Source organism: Mytilus trossulus, chromosome 14, assembly GCF_036588685.1.
Source record: "Mytilus trossulus isolate FHL-02 chromosome 14, PNRI_Mtr1.1.1.hap1, whole genome shotgun sequence".
NCBI classification, from domain to species: Eukaryota; Metazoa; Mollusca; class Bivalvia; order Mytilida; family Mytilidae; genus Mytilus; species Mytilus trossulus.
Window position 1 is genome coordinate 54672341 of NC_086386.1, and position 17577 is coordinate 54689917.

General features: G+C 32.6%; 1 protein-coding gene across 1 annotated transcript in view; it reads left to right on the plus strand.

Annotated features, from left to right (window-relative positions):
- The first annotated feature begins 15179 nt into the window (after nt 1-15179).
- LOC134697893 (interferon-induced very large GTPase 1-like) overlaps nt 15180-17577 on the plus strand; it is a 36802-nt gene continuing 34404 nt past the window's right edge. Inside the window, exon 1 of the mRNA XM_063560180.1 lies at nt 15180-15320. Coding sequence (XP_063416250.1) covers nt 15180-15320 — 141 coding nt within the window. The remainder of the gene's footprint in view (nt 15321-17577) is intronic.

Here is a 17577-nt window from a genome sequence, read left to right on the forward strand (position 1 = left end):
CTGATAACTATTTGTATTACTTTGTTATATTTTCTCCTATAACATGTTCCTCAGCTGTAACCGGAGTCAATGATAGTTGACTACACACGTTTTTACAAGACCTTGGCATTATGACTTCGCAAATATATTTATGTAATATTAGTTGATAACTAGCTGTCAATTTGCACTTTTATTTGATGTTTTTGTCAAAAGATATCTTAATATCAAACCTGAAGTTTGACATGTGCGGAAATAATTAAATATTATATTATTATTTTCTTGGAGATCAAACAAACTTACTTGACATCAAAAGAAATAAAACATTTCTTAAATTCTATGTTATCGAATGTCTTAAAAAGATGTCTTAATGATTAAGAAAAAATACAAGGACGATTATTGTATCATCTTATTAAAGGTCAAGGATAAAACACATGGCTTACATTTAAGTGAGAGGTTAGGTGGCTGGAAAAACCTTGGTCAACAAACTTTTTTTCAGTTTTCGCGGACATTTAAAAAAACGAATCCGGAATTATAGTACGATGTGTTGATTTATATCAATAATATAAATCAAAACATAAAGGTTATTCCTGAATAATTTTTCGAATTATTTTATTATTAAAGGCGTTAAGAACCTTTGGTGACCGAACAGTTTAAATTCTATAATAAGTAAGAAGTGAGCAATGGTCGTTATAAACAACCGTTCACCTAATATGTCCCAGTCAATGGGATATTTTAGGTCGTCAATCAATGGCCAGGACCACACTGTTTTGAATATGATTCTATATAATGGTATACCTTGTGGTTCACTTTTCGTTATCATGGTTTCTTTACTTCAAACTGTACAGGATAAAATCTGTAACTTTTAATTATCAATATCAATTGAATAAAAAAAAAAACAATGCTGACAACTGAGCTTGTGATATCCTTGACGAATAACCTCCATTAGGATCTGAGTGGCGGCGAGCTAGTGGTCATGGTTGTGATATTATTTGATTTTGGATGTAACGCGTCTCCTGATTGGCTGACGTTATTTTGTTATGAGCTCATGGACATAATTTAGTCATGTGACCGTGACGTCATCAACGTTTTTTTCATGGTTTTCTACGGTTTAAAATGGAATTTAAAATTAAATTATAAGAAATGACCGTAATATTTTTTCTGTCTATTCGAAATAACATAAAAAAAATGTGGTGTTCATTGTTAAATAACCCGCTACGCGCGTTATTCAGATTGCACCAATTTTTTTATGTTATTTCTTCATAGACAGAAAAAATATTACAGTCAAATAAATTTAAAAAAACCCCAATGATTCTGAGCATCTCTATGTATGAGTTAGCGAACTGGTTTACTATATATATATATATATAATATATAACTGGAATTAAATAATGGGCAACGTATTACAAGTGTTTAGATATCTTTATCGTGTATGGTTTTTTGGATTATAACATATCCGTTTTGTTGAATTTTCCGGTGGGAAATATTTCACACTGCATTTTATACGATATGCATGACCTTTGTTAAGCTAAGGAATAAGAATTCGTGAATAAAGAAGTCACTTTAACTACACGACCATTCAGTTGAAAGTGTAAAAAATCTCTGCTTGCTCAAATTTTTTAAAATATGATCAGTCACAGCTTTAAAAAATGAAGTAAGCGATGATTTAAGTTTTGAATGATCGGTAAATAATATTATGTAAAAATTGATTTCATTGGATAAGAATTACAAGAAATAAGAATAGCTGGTTAAAAGCGTACGACATGTGTATCAATTGAATATTTGTTGAATATCTAATAATACAAAAATATTTCAATATTCAGAATGGAAGCACGTGTAGCAAAAAGCAAGCATTGTTATCTAACCTGCATGAGAAAATATTCTGTTATTACTGTCGAGATCTAGAAAACCTAAAGAAAAAGCAATTGCAAGCAGTAGATCGTATATTCAAATTTAATTTTTTAATAGGTTATTTATAAGCTTTATTAACAAATCAGCTGACTATTTAGTCAGGTGAGTATATATAATAATCATTACTTATATACCTGGCACTATTCCATTCGCGTATTAATATCTCATTCCATGAATGAATGTATACAATACCATAGAGCGTAGGAATGTTGGACGGGTGCCATTACCTACACCTGATTTTCTTCGTCTAGACCAATTCATGTTCAAAATAAATATTTATGTTCTTAATTTTTTGTTTTGTTTTTATTTATTTTATTTTAGTTTATTTATCTTGGTAGGTGAGAATGAAGACGTTTAGGTGTCAGTTTTATTTGAGAAATCACAAACTTGCGACGGAATGTTTTAGATTTTTTAAATAATTTTGATACGAGAGTAGTTGTGAAACAATTGCATTTTTACAGATGGAATATGAGCTACTTGAATGTGACATTGTAAATTTTAGATACTTCTATTAGTTCTATATATAGGGACAGAAACGGGAAATGTAAAACTAGAGAAAAGGGCAAAGTGTAAACAGTAAAAAGATGGACAATGAGTTGAAGAATGTAAAAAACAAAAAGACAAAATGAGATGATGTGGGATGGCTGCTTCACGTCCAGCGGCAAATGCAATGTGTATTCAGGACGAGAACATGTAATTCAATGGAAATATCAACCCTGATTTCTACTAGACCAACTCACTGAACCGGATTTTAAAGTAAGACACGCCTCGGGCACATCATTCTGACTCCGAGTGACCAGTCTTTTATCTAACTTTCTAAATGTAGCGTGCTAAGCGAGGAAACACCATATACCAAATTTAACGGGTCTTTGGTTTCACACCATCTGCCGGGGTTCGAAACCACGACCTCCCACAATCGGTTTTAACACCCCACCAAGACACCCCGTGGCGGGACACATCAGAAGGAAAATGAAGCAAGGAGAATGAGAGGACGAGGCGAGAACAGGAAGATATGTTTCTACCTCAGGCATAGATTACCTTAGTTGTATTTGGCAAAATTTTTAGGCATTTTCGGTCTTCAATGCTCTTCAACTTCGTACTTTATTTGGCCTTTTTAACACTTTTTGATTCGATCGACACTGATGAGTCTTTTGTAGACAAAACGCGCGTCTGGCGTAAATATATAAAATTTTAATCCTGGTATCTATGATGAGTTATTTTTCTATAAATATAATAAAAAATTCCCTTTCCTTTGAACAATCTGGTGTCATGCATGAACAAGTGTTCATCTTGCAATGACACAGGACAGGGTATAAAGCGATGAAGGAAATTTTTTTCTTAAATTTTTCAAATATTGTAATTTCGAAAAATATGCATGAAATATTTTCCACTGGACATTGAGCAGGGTAAAACAAGTTATCCTACGTACATTGTTCTAAATCAAAAAAAGTTGAGACAGGGCACTGACCGACATCGTTAGAAACCGATTATCCATTTTATAGGACAAAACAAGAAAACAGATGCCTTTTTATTTTACTGTCGTCTGTTCATTAGTCTGGTCATATACTGTATAAGAAGTATTTAAAGCTGTAAATGGAAGCAATGAAAACAGATATAACATATCGGTCATCGATATATTTCTCATGATAATACAATATCTATTTTATTGTATAAAAAAAAAATGAAATAAATGAAAAAAATGAAAAATAAAGATCAGAACGTGACCTTTACTGTTTATATGGGAGAATTTAAAGGCAAAATCTTGTTGTTAACATTTTTTGGAATCCAGATTAGTTTCGGAGAAAGACATGCAGTTGTATCCTGGTTGAATTCGGAGAGTTTAAAAATCATAGGCACATGTTTAGGGATGAAACACTCACAGCAGTAAAAATTTGATTGAATTTCTTTTTGAAATCGTTGAACACATAAAATTTAAACTCTTCTTTTTTTATAGCATTGTTTGATACTCATTAAACCAAAATTGTAGCGGTAGAGATGCATTTGAAAATAGTATTTTTCCATTGTAAAGAAAAAACAAAACAAACAACAAAAATGTCCTCCATATTTTTAATAAAATAGTTTTTGTCTCTCTGATTAAAGTCGAATCGATATCGCGTTTGGTATAGACTTTAGTCGGTATTAAAGAGTTAAAGAAGAAATATAGTAAAGCCTATACTACAGGCAACATAAAAATCGTTAAATATAGAGACATTGTAATTTAACTGTAAATTAGTCTAGACATCTTCGAGTTTATTTATATCAAAGGAGGACAATTGATATGATTAGAGATTAAAGGAGGACAATTTGTATACTTGAATATACCAAGGTCACCGCTGAGGTCAATATACAGCCAACAACAGTGAGAAAAAAAGACTCTCCATCCAAATACGTAGAATCACACCATAAACGTAGTATTCTAACAACCATGCTAGCTTCATTAGAAGACAATCTGAACTGCATGTTTGCACAATCTCTTTTAACTTCACTTCATCATATCAAAATAAATAATCGAAAATGAAATGAGACAGCTTAAAAGTGCATGTGAAACCGAATTTAAAGACTTTCATGAAAATCAAATCAGTAAGCTCTTAATACTGCATGCTATTGCAAAGGACAGACAGAATATTTAATGGAGTCTGTTGGAATCAATTCTTTAGAATTCCAAGACTTGCAGCAAAATTATATATATTATTGATAAATACAAAGAGGGGTTGTCACAAATATCGATAATCGATCTGAAAAAGTGCAGACAAAAATTGCATAATTTGCACTGCAACTCTTAGATCTATCGGCTTAATTCCACAAATTAGTAGGCGTACAAGCTTTTGTTACCATGGATATGAAATATTTGTAGCAGAAGAGTGTTACAAAACTGTTTTTTTATGTCCTAATATTTTAAGGATTATCCACAGATAAAATTGCAATAATGTCATGCTCTCATTTTTCATGTATTTCCCGATTAAATATTCATTACTCCGGTCTTGATATCAGATAAATGTTTATAAACTGGGAAAAATTGTTTTTTCGTGAATGAAATTATATAAATACGCATTGATGGTCGTAAGAATGTGTCACGAGTATTCAAGGTCATAGTATATAAGTCAAAAACATGTTTTATATTCAAGTCTTGTTTGTCCTTCATTTAATAATCTGACTGACTCTATTTTTATATAGATAAGGCGACATATGTATACATTTCCATTCTCAATTTTTTTGCTGCATATACATTTTTAGAAAGTTTATCAATTAATTGTTATATATATATATATATGATATAAATATAAACAAGTTCATATCAGAATCTTTTTTTGCTGTCCTTCATTTCCGAACACGCAGATGTTTGAATATCCCAAATGACTCTGTACGTTTTATGATTAAATGTAAGCAAAATGAGATGATACATGTACTACAGTTATATGCCAACGAAACAGCAACCAGACGACACAAAATTCCAAAAAATACTTTGGTTAAGAAAGACCGTCATCATCAGCCATATGCATGTACAATACACCAACCTTTTGAGTACTAAACCATTTAACAACGACTATGAAATAGAAGATGCAGTATGAGTGGCAATAAAACAACACTCCACCCAAGTCACAACTAATAAAAGTAGACCATTATAGGTCAAGGTATGGTCTTCAACACAAAGCCTTGGCTCACACCGAACAGAAAACTATAAAGGGCTCCAAACATGACTAGTGTAAATACATTAAAACGGGAAAACCAACGGTCTAATCTATATAAAAAAATGGGAAACGAGAAACACTTATGAACCACATTATCAAACGACAACTACTGAACATCAGATTCATAACTAAGAACAGGTGCAAACAATTGCAGCGGGTTTAAATGTTTTAATAGGTACCAAACTTCCCCCTTACCCGAACCAATAGTGTAACATCACAACATAGAAAGACACAAGCATGTCAATTGAAATGGCTTAACTCAATTAAAAGACATGTTAACACATGAGAGATGAGAGTCTAGTTTTGGTTAATATTCTATATATGTTTGTTACACCCTCAGCTGCCACTATATGTAATGCTAAAATTGAAACAAAAAAATTGTTTTCGACTTGTCGCGAAAAAATAGATTGTTTTATACAGAAATTGTTTTAACATCAGATTCATAACTAAGAACATATGCAAACAATTGCAGCGGGTTTAAATGTTTTAATAGGTACCAAACTTCCCCCTTACCCGAACCAATAGTGTAACATCACAACATAGAAAGACACAAGCATGTCAATTGAAATGGCTTAACTCAATTAAAAGACATATTAACACATGAGAGATGAGAGTCTAGTTTTGGTTAATATTCTATATATGTTTGTTACACCCTCAGCTGCCACTATATGTAATGCTAAAATTGAAAAAAAATATTGTTTTCGACTTGTCGCGAAAAAATAGATTGTTTTATACAGAAATTGTTTTAACATCAGATTCATAACTAAGAACAGGTGCAAACAATTGCAGCGGGTTTAAATGTTTTAATAGGTACCAAACTTCCCCCTTACCCGAACCAATAGTGTAACATCACAACATAGAAAGACACAAGCATGTCAATTGAAATGGCTTAACTCAATTAAAAGACATGTTAACACATGAGAGATGAGAGTCTAGTTTTGGTTAATATTCTATATATGTTTGTTACACCCTCAGCTGCCACTAAATGTAATGCTAAAATTGAAACAAAAAAATTGTTTTCGACTTATCGCGAAAAAATAGATTGTTTTATACAGAAAAAAACCCATAGACCCCCCCCCCCCCCCAGAAAATCAAATGGTTGCTGCCTAAAGACTAGAGAAACATGGCATAAAAATATCAAACTCAGAATTAAAAAACGGACTTCCATTCAGTCCCTAGACTATGTTAAAAATGTTCATGTCAAAATGTCCGTACCAATAGCGGCTTTGAACATTCTAGTCGCGTTTCAACAAACAGAACTTTCCCCCCCTTAATTTACACTTAATGTAGTTCAATATACGAAAACTCTTAAAAACATGTATTTAAACAACCGAAAATATTTCGATGATTAATTGTTGGTTTTTACCACCACTTTCAGGGTTTTGTTTAGGGCAATATTTTAGCGACCAGTGTTATTGCGGAGGAAGCCGCACCGGCCGGAAAACTATGTGCGATTTTTCATAATTGTCTTGCTTATCGATGAAGGTAATGTAATACAAAATAAATAAAATGAAAACAACAATTTATATGCGTTTAAATGACTTTTCTGGATTAGCTTTCAGTTATGATGTTAATTCTATCATAGCAGGTATCTTGTTCGAATTTCAAAGGGAACGCCAAATATGTGAAAGCAATGGATGTGTTAGAAACGAAACAGCTAAAGTGCTAAATTACCCAAAAAGGAACTTAAAATGTATAGCCAAGTCATCTATTCACTGTAACATGTGCAATGTGCGATCCTTTCTTTATTTTTATTTCAACATATGCTACATTGTTATCTCTTAACTGAAAAAAAACCCATTATAATTATGTTATTTATGTGTAATTATACTAGTATATTACATCTATATCATATTTCAGATAACGGTACTATGAATCTGAAATTTAAATATTGCATACTTTTTAAAAACCTTTAACTACAAGAATCTTCTTATTTATGTGATACGGTATTTATCCTGCTTGAGCATGCCTGTGAAGGTATACCGTACCGGATTATCATATTAAATATATCTGCACTCAATGTGCTTCAATTTATCTGCATTTAAATACGATATAGGTGTATTATAAAAATGTCATTTATGTCAATTTCAATTATCCGTGTTATACAGCATTTCATGTTTATAGTTTTTAAAGATTCTATTCATGTACTGAATAGAACAATGTTGATAAGGTTAAATTATCTTTTCAAATTCTTAAAGAATTTAAATTTAAATTTAACAAAACGTAGATTTTGCGTGGGACTCGTAAATCGTTTCAAAAACAAATTGAATTTTAAATTTTGTTTGAAATGTCAGCTGATTCTTCGTCGGTACATGTACATGCACATTCGGGTACAATTTAAACAAACGGAAGATTTATAATTCTTCAGAAACGAATTAATTAATGTTGTCAAATAGTTTCTTTTCATCGCGTATGTCAAATAGCGTCGTGACCACGTTGCTTGTGCAGGCACGTTACTTTTGCGGAGGAATATGTATACTAGCGGATTCGTTTGAAGTTTTGGTTGATAAGTATATAAATGTAGATAACGGTTATTTGAAGATATAAACGATCTTATATTGACGACATGATAATAATGTAAATATATTAAATATAGATTGTCACTAAGGTCAATTGGAATCCCAAGTTAAATGTCTAGACTTAATACAATTGGTTACAGGGTGGTATATATTGTCAAACTTCGAATTGAGTATATTGTTTATTTTTTCTCCTAAAATTATTTTTAATAAGACAGATTAGAAGTGAAAAGAAGAAATAAAAAAAGCCCGGATAAGGGTCAATTCAGTTGCAAAAATTGATCGAAAAGAAGCGTTGAACAATTTAACAAGAGAACGTGTACATTGTTACAGGGCGGTACATATTTCTGACATTGTCACAGTGCGGATTTAGTATATTTTTATTTTTATCTTCTCAAATAACATATTATAAGATAAGGATATTAGTGAAATGTAGAGCTAAATACTAGTAAAATCACAACAACAAAACACCTTCGAGGAAAATTCAAAACAGAAAGTCCCTTATTTTAAAAAATAATAAAAAGCTCAAACAGTTACACATCAAACGAATGGATATTAATGATTCTTTATGATGGTTTTATAGCTAGCCAAACCTCTCAATCATATGACAGTTGCATGTGATTCCATTACATTAACAAAGATATGTGATTAAAACAAACATATTTAATAGGTTAATATGTCAAAACGAGGGGTACAATAGTCCAATACCTGCGAAAATAGTCAGATTAGTTATTTGATCGATTGCAATTAAGCATTGAAAAATAGTTTAAAAAGTGAAAGTGTATGATATACCAGGAAGGACGAAGCAATAAGTAACTGTAAAACTCGGGAGATTAGAAATAAACTCACCATAGATACCAGGATTAGTTTTTGTATTTACGCCATAGGCACGTTTCGTTTCCAAAAGACTCATCAGTAACGCTCGAATCTAAAAAAAGTTAAAAAGGCCAAATATAGTACGATATTAAAGAGCATTGAGGACCAAAATTTCTAAAAGTTTTGCCAAGTACAGTTATGGTAATCTTTTCCTGAGGTAGAACAGACTTAGTATTTCAAAAGTTCAAAAGTTTTGTCAACAGTTAATTTCACTTTCCTCATCATTTTGAATTATATTAAAAATCCCCAAGGGAGTTCTAGGTTTTTGGGAATTAAAACCTTTATAAATACACTTAATTTTAGAGAACTAGTAGTTCTTGTCAGCTATCGCATTTGTTACTATTATAACCTACTAGTAAATTAATTATACTTAAAGTTTGTATATTTTTTTGCAGTATATTCAAGAACAAAGACGTAATTAGAGTTCGTACTAACAAATACTTAGGAAGGTAATGATAGATTTGTTGGCAAATCAATCTCTCCTAAATAGAGGCGACTTAGATCCTTTTCAGCCAATAGACAACTTGAATGAATGTTATAATGGTTATGCTAAGCTTCAAATCCTTCTTTTGTTATTCTATCAGAATCATGATTCTTTGGTCTGCAAAATTCAACATGAAACTGTTCACAAAATTTTGAGAAAAACTTTTCCTTTATTTGACAAAAAACAATGATTTGCTTTTTTTTAACAAAGTAATTATTTTAGCAGAGGTCTGTTTCGGTGAACTGCAATATGCACACGCTTATTTTAAATTCAAAACTCAAATCAAAAGAAAAACAATTTTACACACAATTATATAAAATAGAATGATTTAAATAGAAATATTTCTTGTTAAACAAAAATATTTAAATTTTAAGTAAATTGACCTATAAAGGTTTGCCTTTGTGGGTTGTGACTTGGATGGAGATTTGGCACTCATACCGCATCTTCTTATATCTTTATAGCAATTTGTTTTAAGGAATATACAATCATTCTATGATTTGCAACTAATCATCATATCAAAATCAGTCCAGTGCACACTAGAACAGCTTTAAACGAAGAAGAAACGAATGTTCTCAGAACTGTAACTTTCACAACTAATACCAAATCCTGATACATTTATTATTGCTATGTTGGTTTTTTTTTACTTCTATGCATACCGTGACTAATATAATATCATCTTTTGTTTTTTCAACAATTTTAATGTAAAATCAAGAAGTGTAATAGTTTTAAATTCGAGGAGATTATTTTGTCCTCTTCGATTAAGATATTCAAAGTGGGATAACTCTGATTTGGATCGAAATTCATGAGAAGCCGTAATATATTTGGGTTATGTCCCTTGTAATGTTGTAAATCTTCGTATTTCTCATATTTCTATTCGAGTGTATGGTCGTGCATGTAATGGGCGCTGGTTTTTTACGTAGACGAAACGCGCATCTAGCACATCGGTATAATGAATATATACATAACTTCATAAATGCTTCATGATTTTTGTGTGTTATCTACGCAAACGTAAAAAAGTTATAAGTCTTCAACATGTGAACATATTTAGTCTGCCCTTCCACGAAATAAATTAAGTAGAATTTATTTAAATGTTTTTGAACTTCAAAAAATTCGACCTGACAACCGATCAGAATATAATTGTAAGTTAATTATACATACAGAAAAGTATATCAAAAGATGTTCAATAGCTAGTAAATAGATACATTTGTCTTTTAAAATATAACTGCCACATAATGATAATAATAATGCTATGTGGATACATTTACTCGGATTTCAAGAGCTAAATTGGTCGGATACACACACTTGAAATGCTGCAAGTACCCTCGCGGAAAAAAACTTTGAGGCATCTAGATTTGTTCTCTTTATATCAAATAGTCTCCGTAGACTTGAAGATGTGCTTAATTATTTCAAGTATCCACATACAAATACCATGTGTCTTTCCCCTACATAATTATAATGCAGCAACGTCCCTTAGAACATTCTGTTTTTAAGTTACATAAAAATTATGCCATTGCAGATGAGGAATCATGATTTTGAAAACATGGGAAGGGAAGAAACCCCCAAAGTAGAAAACGTTTGGTGTGGAACAGGTTATAAGCCTGCACTAAAAATAAATGTAGCTCTATATGAGATGGCCCGGGCACCCTGACCCCTTAATCCAGCTCTGCAATGTATTGCAAAATATAATATTAAAACCTTTTATTGGTTTGTGCCTAACAAAGATGCATTTTACACGCTCTATGCCTTTAAATTTAATAGTTTGAACACTTATGTTTAACTGTTTTTTATTAAACGTTTTTTTAATCTTAAATAATATCTTTTTTTGTTTTGAATGGTGGTATTTTGTTTTATAGGCATGATCATAACAGCACAAGGGATCGCATTTGGAGCAGGATTTGCATTTGCCAACCCTAACGAAGCACCTATATCACTCCTGTTTTCGTGTGGTTCGTGTTGCTCAGTCTTTAATTTTCTTTTCTTTTTGTTTTATTTTGTGTAGTACTATTTGTCTGTTTGTCTTTTTAATATTAGTCATGACTTTATCAGTTATTTTTCGATTTAAGTTTGAAAGTCCTTCAGTATCTTTCGTATATCTTTTTTAATGGAAAATAGTTACATTAGATGTATGTTTCATTATAGTACGTTATTCTGATTGGCTAACTAGCAATCTCGTGATATTCCTTAATCAATTGCATTACACAATGCAACTTTTCATTCATGAGGTCCCACAATAAAGTGCACAGGTGAATGAAATAAAAACTTGATAAAAGGCGTGTTTTCATGATCCTATAGGTAAAAATGTAATTATAAGTATTGAATGCTTTGTTTTGTAACTTTATAGGGTTGTAAAAGCGTTGACCGTGCGCACATTTTTAGTATGGGACGCGCTTCATACAAAATATACTTCGGTCGACGCTTTTACACCCCAATAAATTTACAAAAAAGAGCATTCAATTCTTAACTACACATTTTTCTCCTTCATATCGTACAGGTTACACACAAAACGCTCCGATGACTATCATGGTCATTCTTCAATAATTTGTGAATTGATATATATTTATTCTTATGTTAATTAATATGGACACAATTGTGTGCTTCAAAAACACAAAAAAAGGTTGGCTGGATGGCGTCGGTAGTTTAAGGCGGGTACTGAAGATTTGAACACGTTCTCATCTTCCTCTTCATTTACACTGGTACACGTACCCTCTATATGAAAGTTATTATCGAAGTAACCACATGACTAAGCCAGCTCGAGATCATAATGTGATATTACGATATTTGAATGGTGATACAAGTGTTGTGAAATGTACAATCTATAAATTATTAGGCTCTTTATGTGTGCCACATGATTTGGGGAAAAGTGAAACATTTATATTTTATTTCCATGGTGAAAACAATTTAAATCGGTAATTGTTAGCATGTTCAATACAATATAATTCTGTTTATTAATCACATAATAATTAGTTGTAAACCTCAGCTACTTAGTTATATTTAGATATCAATTTAAAAAATAGATTTTGTTTTGTACTTTGAAAGTTTACCAAGTCGTAACCTAAAGCCTTGTGGTTAAGTAAACAAATATACCCCCTTTCATCAAAGAAAGTACAGCATGTTTGTGTAGTGTTTTGGTTTTGATTATACGTGTTGATGATGCTTTTTTTTATATGAGGGTCCAAATGGGGTTTACAGAATAGCGCTTAGTACGTTCATAATAACGGAAAAAATATATTGAATAGAAAAAAGGGGAAAATTGAAAAAGTTAAAAATAGAAGGTAATGGGGTTATTAGAGAATATAAATAGAAATGTATAAACAAAAGAGAACAATGTCTTTTTAAATCAAAGATTACACAATCAATAAACCCAATTCAGTCTCTTAGATAGATCTATCTCGTACATCAATGATGTCAAATGTTCACATCAGGGTATTTAGTCCGGCGGCTTTGTGAAAAATTGTGCACAACCTGTTACAAGCATGAAATTTGGCATAGACCTTCCTCAACTATTATTCTTTTATTTCAGATAGGGAGGCATTTGAAAAAAATGTCTCACTTCCGGTAAAATCCAAAATAGCGGACGTCATACTTAAATCAGCCCAATATCGAAGGCTAGCGTGTAAAAATGTCCTATTATCATGCTACTATCATAATATTTGGTACAGAACTTTGTTTTTTACTACTTTTGGATAAATTGAATAGATTAGATGTCTTTAGAAACCCCACTTCCGGTTAAAATCCAATATGGCGGACATTGTACTTAAATAAGCTTATTTTTTAGGGAGGGTAATTAAAATGTGTTTCAATGTATTGCTACTATAATTACATTGTGTATGAACCTTTCTTTGGTGCTTCTGATGGAGACAAGTATAAGACTTATGTCTTAAAAACCCTTACTTCCGGAAGTATCCAAAATGGCGGATAGAGAAATATCATTTTTTTATTCAAATTTTCAACTTTTTCCAAAATGTAAAGAAAATGAATTTATTTTGTGCTGGTCATTAAACTTTTGGCTTGAAGTTATACCCAAAACCACTTATTCTAGCATGTTGTAAATGCTAAGATATAAAGTTGACACTTCCGGTAAAAATATGACGTAAATTTCAAAGATGAGTCCTCAATCTATTTCTTCGATGTAGAGTTTTGGATAGATTGATTTAAACAAAATAAAATCACTATAGTACTAAAAAATATTTAAAATTACTACTATTAGGCCAAAAATACATGCTTATTCACAGTCACCACCACATGCACACAAGGCAGTGTACGGGGTACCCGATTTTCCACATTAAAAATAACCGCGGCATCCTTTCTTACATCCATAATGTACAAGCTTCTGAAAAAATGATGAGGTCTCAGAAAGAGTTTTTTTTAAAAGGAACCCTCTTTGTTCCTTCGCAATCCATTAGTGACAAGACTAGTAGGTAGCATAAGAGTCAATCCAAAGATCGTCTCACTAAACACCTGCATAAGTATATTACACGTTTTACATGCTTGAAAAGACTAGAACAAGTCGTGGGAAAAGCCTCACTTAAAATGAGTTTTCCCTTTTGTGCAAAAATTGACTTTCTTGCTTCGTTAATCATGTTAGATCTGATAAGTTTGTACAGTACAACCCCGGTGATTTAGGCTGATTTATCATCATTCTTTATGTTAAAATCACATCTTCAAATACCATCAATGTCTCCAACGCAGTCTTTTTTCCTTTTTCAAGCAAAGAGAGAACAGTATCAAAACCCATTATAAGGTATGGGTCAGAAATAAAAGTGTGTGATCACTCATTGCCTAGTGCATTTGAAAGGCCATTGATAGATATTAATCCAATGATTTTTGCCTCCCCAAATACAATCCATAGTTCGTCTGCCCCTATGTCACGGAATAGCGAAATAGTATTGACAGCATCATTAGTGACTGTTAATCATGACTCGTTTAAGTGCGTGTTTCACTGCATCAGACACATGCACCATGATTTAAGTGTCAGTCTCTTTATGTGAACATGGTGCTACACTTCAAATACATCACGTGGTGAATAAGATAGAATATCCTGAGCATTTGTTGCTACAACTACCATACTCATTAAAGACTTATTCCACTCTTGTTACAGTCTCAATGTATTTTATTAAGGTAAGGACATAATATCCAATCATCATACTCGGTAGGAAACACCTTGAAACTGTAACAACAGTGGATGTAGTGTTTGATGTGAACATAGACAATACTGGTAGATTGAAAGCTGCTAAAAGAAGCAAGGGCAACATTTAGGAGAAAGGGAATACACAGACGAACCCAGGATTAAAAACATCCTCAAAATTGGGAAAGTTTCCTGGAAATGACGACAGTAAAAAAGAACTTTTAAGTTTTCATTCATAGGAGCTTACTCAATACAATTTTGAGTACAAGGTAGTTGAAGCAACAAATGCTCAGGATGTTCAGTGTTATCCACCACTTGATGATGTTTCAAGTTTAGCCCCATGTTTACACGGAGAGACTAACACTAGAATCAAGATAGATGTGTCTGATGCAGTGAAACATAGACTTAACTGAGTCATGACTCAAACAGTCGATACTGATGTCATTGCTGTTTCGCTATTCCGTGACATAGGGGCAAACAAACTTTGGTTTGCATTTGGAAGGGGAAAAGTATAAGATATATATCAATCAATGACCTTTCAAATGCACTAGGCATTAAAAGATAACACGTTTGCTGGAGAAGGCACTGCACTGGTGACATTAATGGAGTTTGAAGATGTGACTATAGCATTTAGAATGATGATTGACCAATTTATGGATGTGAGAAACAATACCACAGTCTTTGTAAATGTTGGAAATCAGCTCTCCGATTGTGAATTGCGGCCTACTGAGTATGCTGATTGGGTATTATGTCCTTACCTAAATAAAATACCTTGAAACTGAAATACGAGTGGATGAAGTCTTGGATGCGTATGGTAGTTATAGCAACAAATGGTCAGGATATTCTATCTTATCCACCAGTAATGTATTTCAAGTTCAGCACCGAGTTCACATTTAGAGGCAGACACTAACATCATGGTGCATGTGTCTGATGCAGTGAAACACGCACTTAAACGAGTCATGATTCGAACAGTCGTTAATGATGATGCTGTCACTACTGTTTCGCTATTCCGTGGCATAGCGGTAGACGAACTATGGATTGTGTTTGGCAGGGCAACAGACTTTGGATTAATATCTATCAATGGCCTTTCAAATGGCACTAGGCAATGAGTGATCTGAGTGATCTGAAACACTTATTGTTATCCATGTCTTTACCTGTTGTGATATGATTCTCATTTTGCTTGAAAGGGGGAAAAGACTATGTGGGAGACATTGATTGCATTTAAAGGTGTGACTTTAACAAAAAGAATGATGATTAGTCAGACTAAATCACCGGGTTTTTACTGTAAGATCGCACAAACTTAACAGATGGGTATAACATGGTTAACGAAGCAAGAAAATAACTATTTGCGCAACAGGAACGGCTTTTTGAGGCTATTCCCTCAACTTGGTCTAGTCTTTTCTAGCATGTAAATCATGCAATATACTTAGGTAGGTGTTTAGGGAGACGAGCTTGGGATTGGCTCTTATGCTACCCACTCCAGGCGGGGACAAAGAGGATAACTCTTTTTGAGGCCTCATCATTTTGTCAAAAGCTTATACATTGTGGATGTAAGAAAGGATACCGCGGTTATTTTTAATGTGGAAAATCGGGTACCCCGTGCACTGCGATGTGTGCATGTCATGGTGACTGTGAATAAATAGGTATTCATGGCCAAATAGTAATAATTTTAAATAATTTTTAGTACTATAGTGATTTTATTTTGTTTTAATCAATCTATCCAAAACTCTACATCGAAGAAATAGATTAAGGACTCATCTTTGAAATTTACGTCATATTTTTAACCGGAAGTGTCAACTTTATATTTAGATATTTACAACATGCTAGAATAAGTGGTTTTGAGGATAATTTGAAGCCAAAAGTTTAATGACCAGCTCAAAATAAAATCATCTTTACATTTTGAAAAAAATGAAAATTTGAATAAAAAATTGACATTTCTCTGTCCGCCATTTTGGATATTACCGGAAGAAAGGGTTTTTAAGACATATGTCTTATGCATTGTATCCATCAGAAACACCAAAGAAAGGTTCATACACAATGTAATGATAGTAGCAATAGGTTAAAACACATTTCAGTTACCCTCCCTAAAAAATAAGCTTATTTAAGTACAATGTCAGCCACATTGGATTTTAACCGGAAGTGGGGTTTCTGAAGACATCTAATGTATTTAATTTATCCAAAAGTAGTAAAAAACAAAGGTCTGTACCAAATATTATGATAGAAGCATGATAATAACACGTGTTTACACGCTAGCCTTCGATATTGGGCTGATTTTAGTATGACGTCCGCCATTTTGGATAATTACCGGAAGTGAGACATTTTTTTCAAATGCCTCCCTATCCGAAATAAAAGAGTAATAGTTGAGGAAGGTCTATGCCAAATTTCATGCTTGTAACAGGATGTGCACAATTCGTCTGAAATATGCTTGTAGCCGCCGGACTAATTTAGGAAATAAGGCAGCTACCATTTTATTTTTTAGGGGGGGGGGGGCGGTACTAGGATGAAAATTTTTGTCCGGCGTTCTTTTTAGTTGTTATCTCTGTCCTACCGTTTGTTCTTTACTCTTTTTAGTCCTGCCTTTTTTCATTAGTTTATCCTGACCTTTATTTTTTTTACATGGATTGTCGTCCTGTTTGTTTTTAGGTTTTTTTTTCTATTGATTTATTCTGAATTATTATTTTTTTATTAGTTGTTTCTGGCTTTGAATTGGTGCTATCAATTGCATGAACTCTCACATCTGAACTTAATATCGTTTTGATTTTGGGATATACAAGTACCTGGCCACGTCCACTTTCTTTTTTTTGTTAGATGTATTTTTATTTGTATCAATCTGATGAGTTAAACCTTTTTCAACCGATTGTAGTAGTCTGTTCTTATGTTGTACTGTCACACCACTGTCTCAGATTAGGGGGAGGATTGGGATCCCTTAACATGGTTAACCCTTCCAAATTCTATATGTATGTGCCTGTCATAAGTTAGGAACCTGTACTTTAGTGGTTG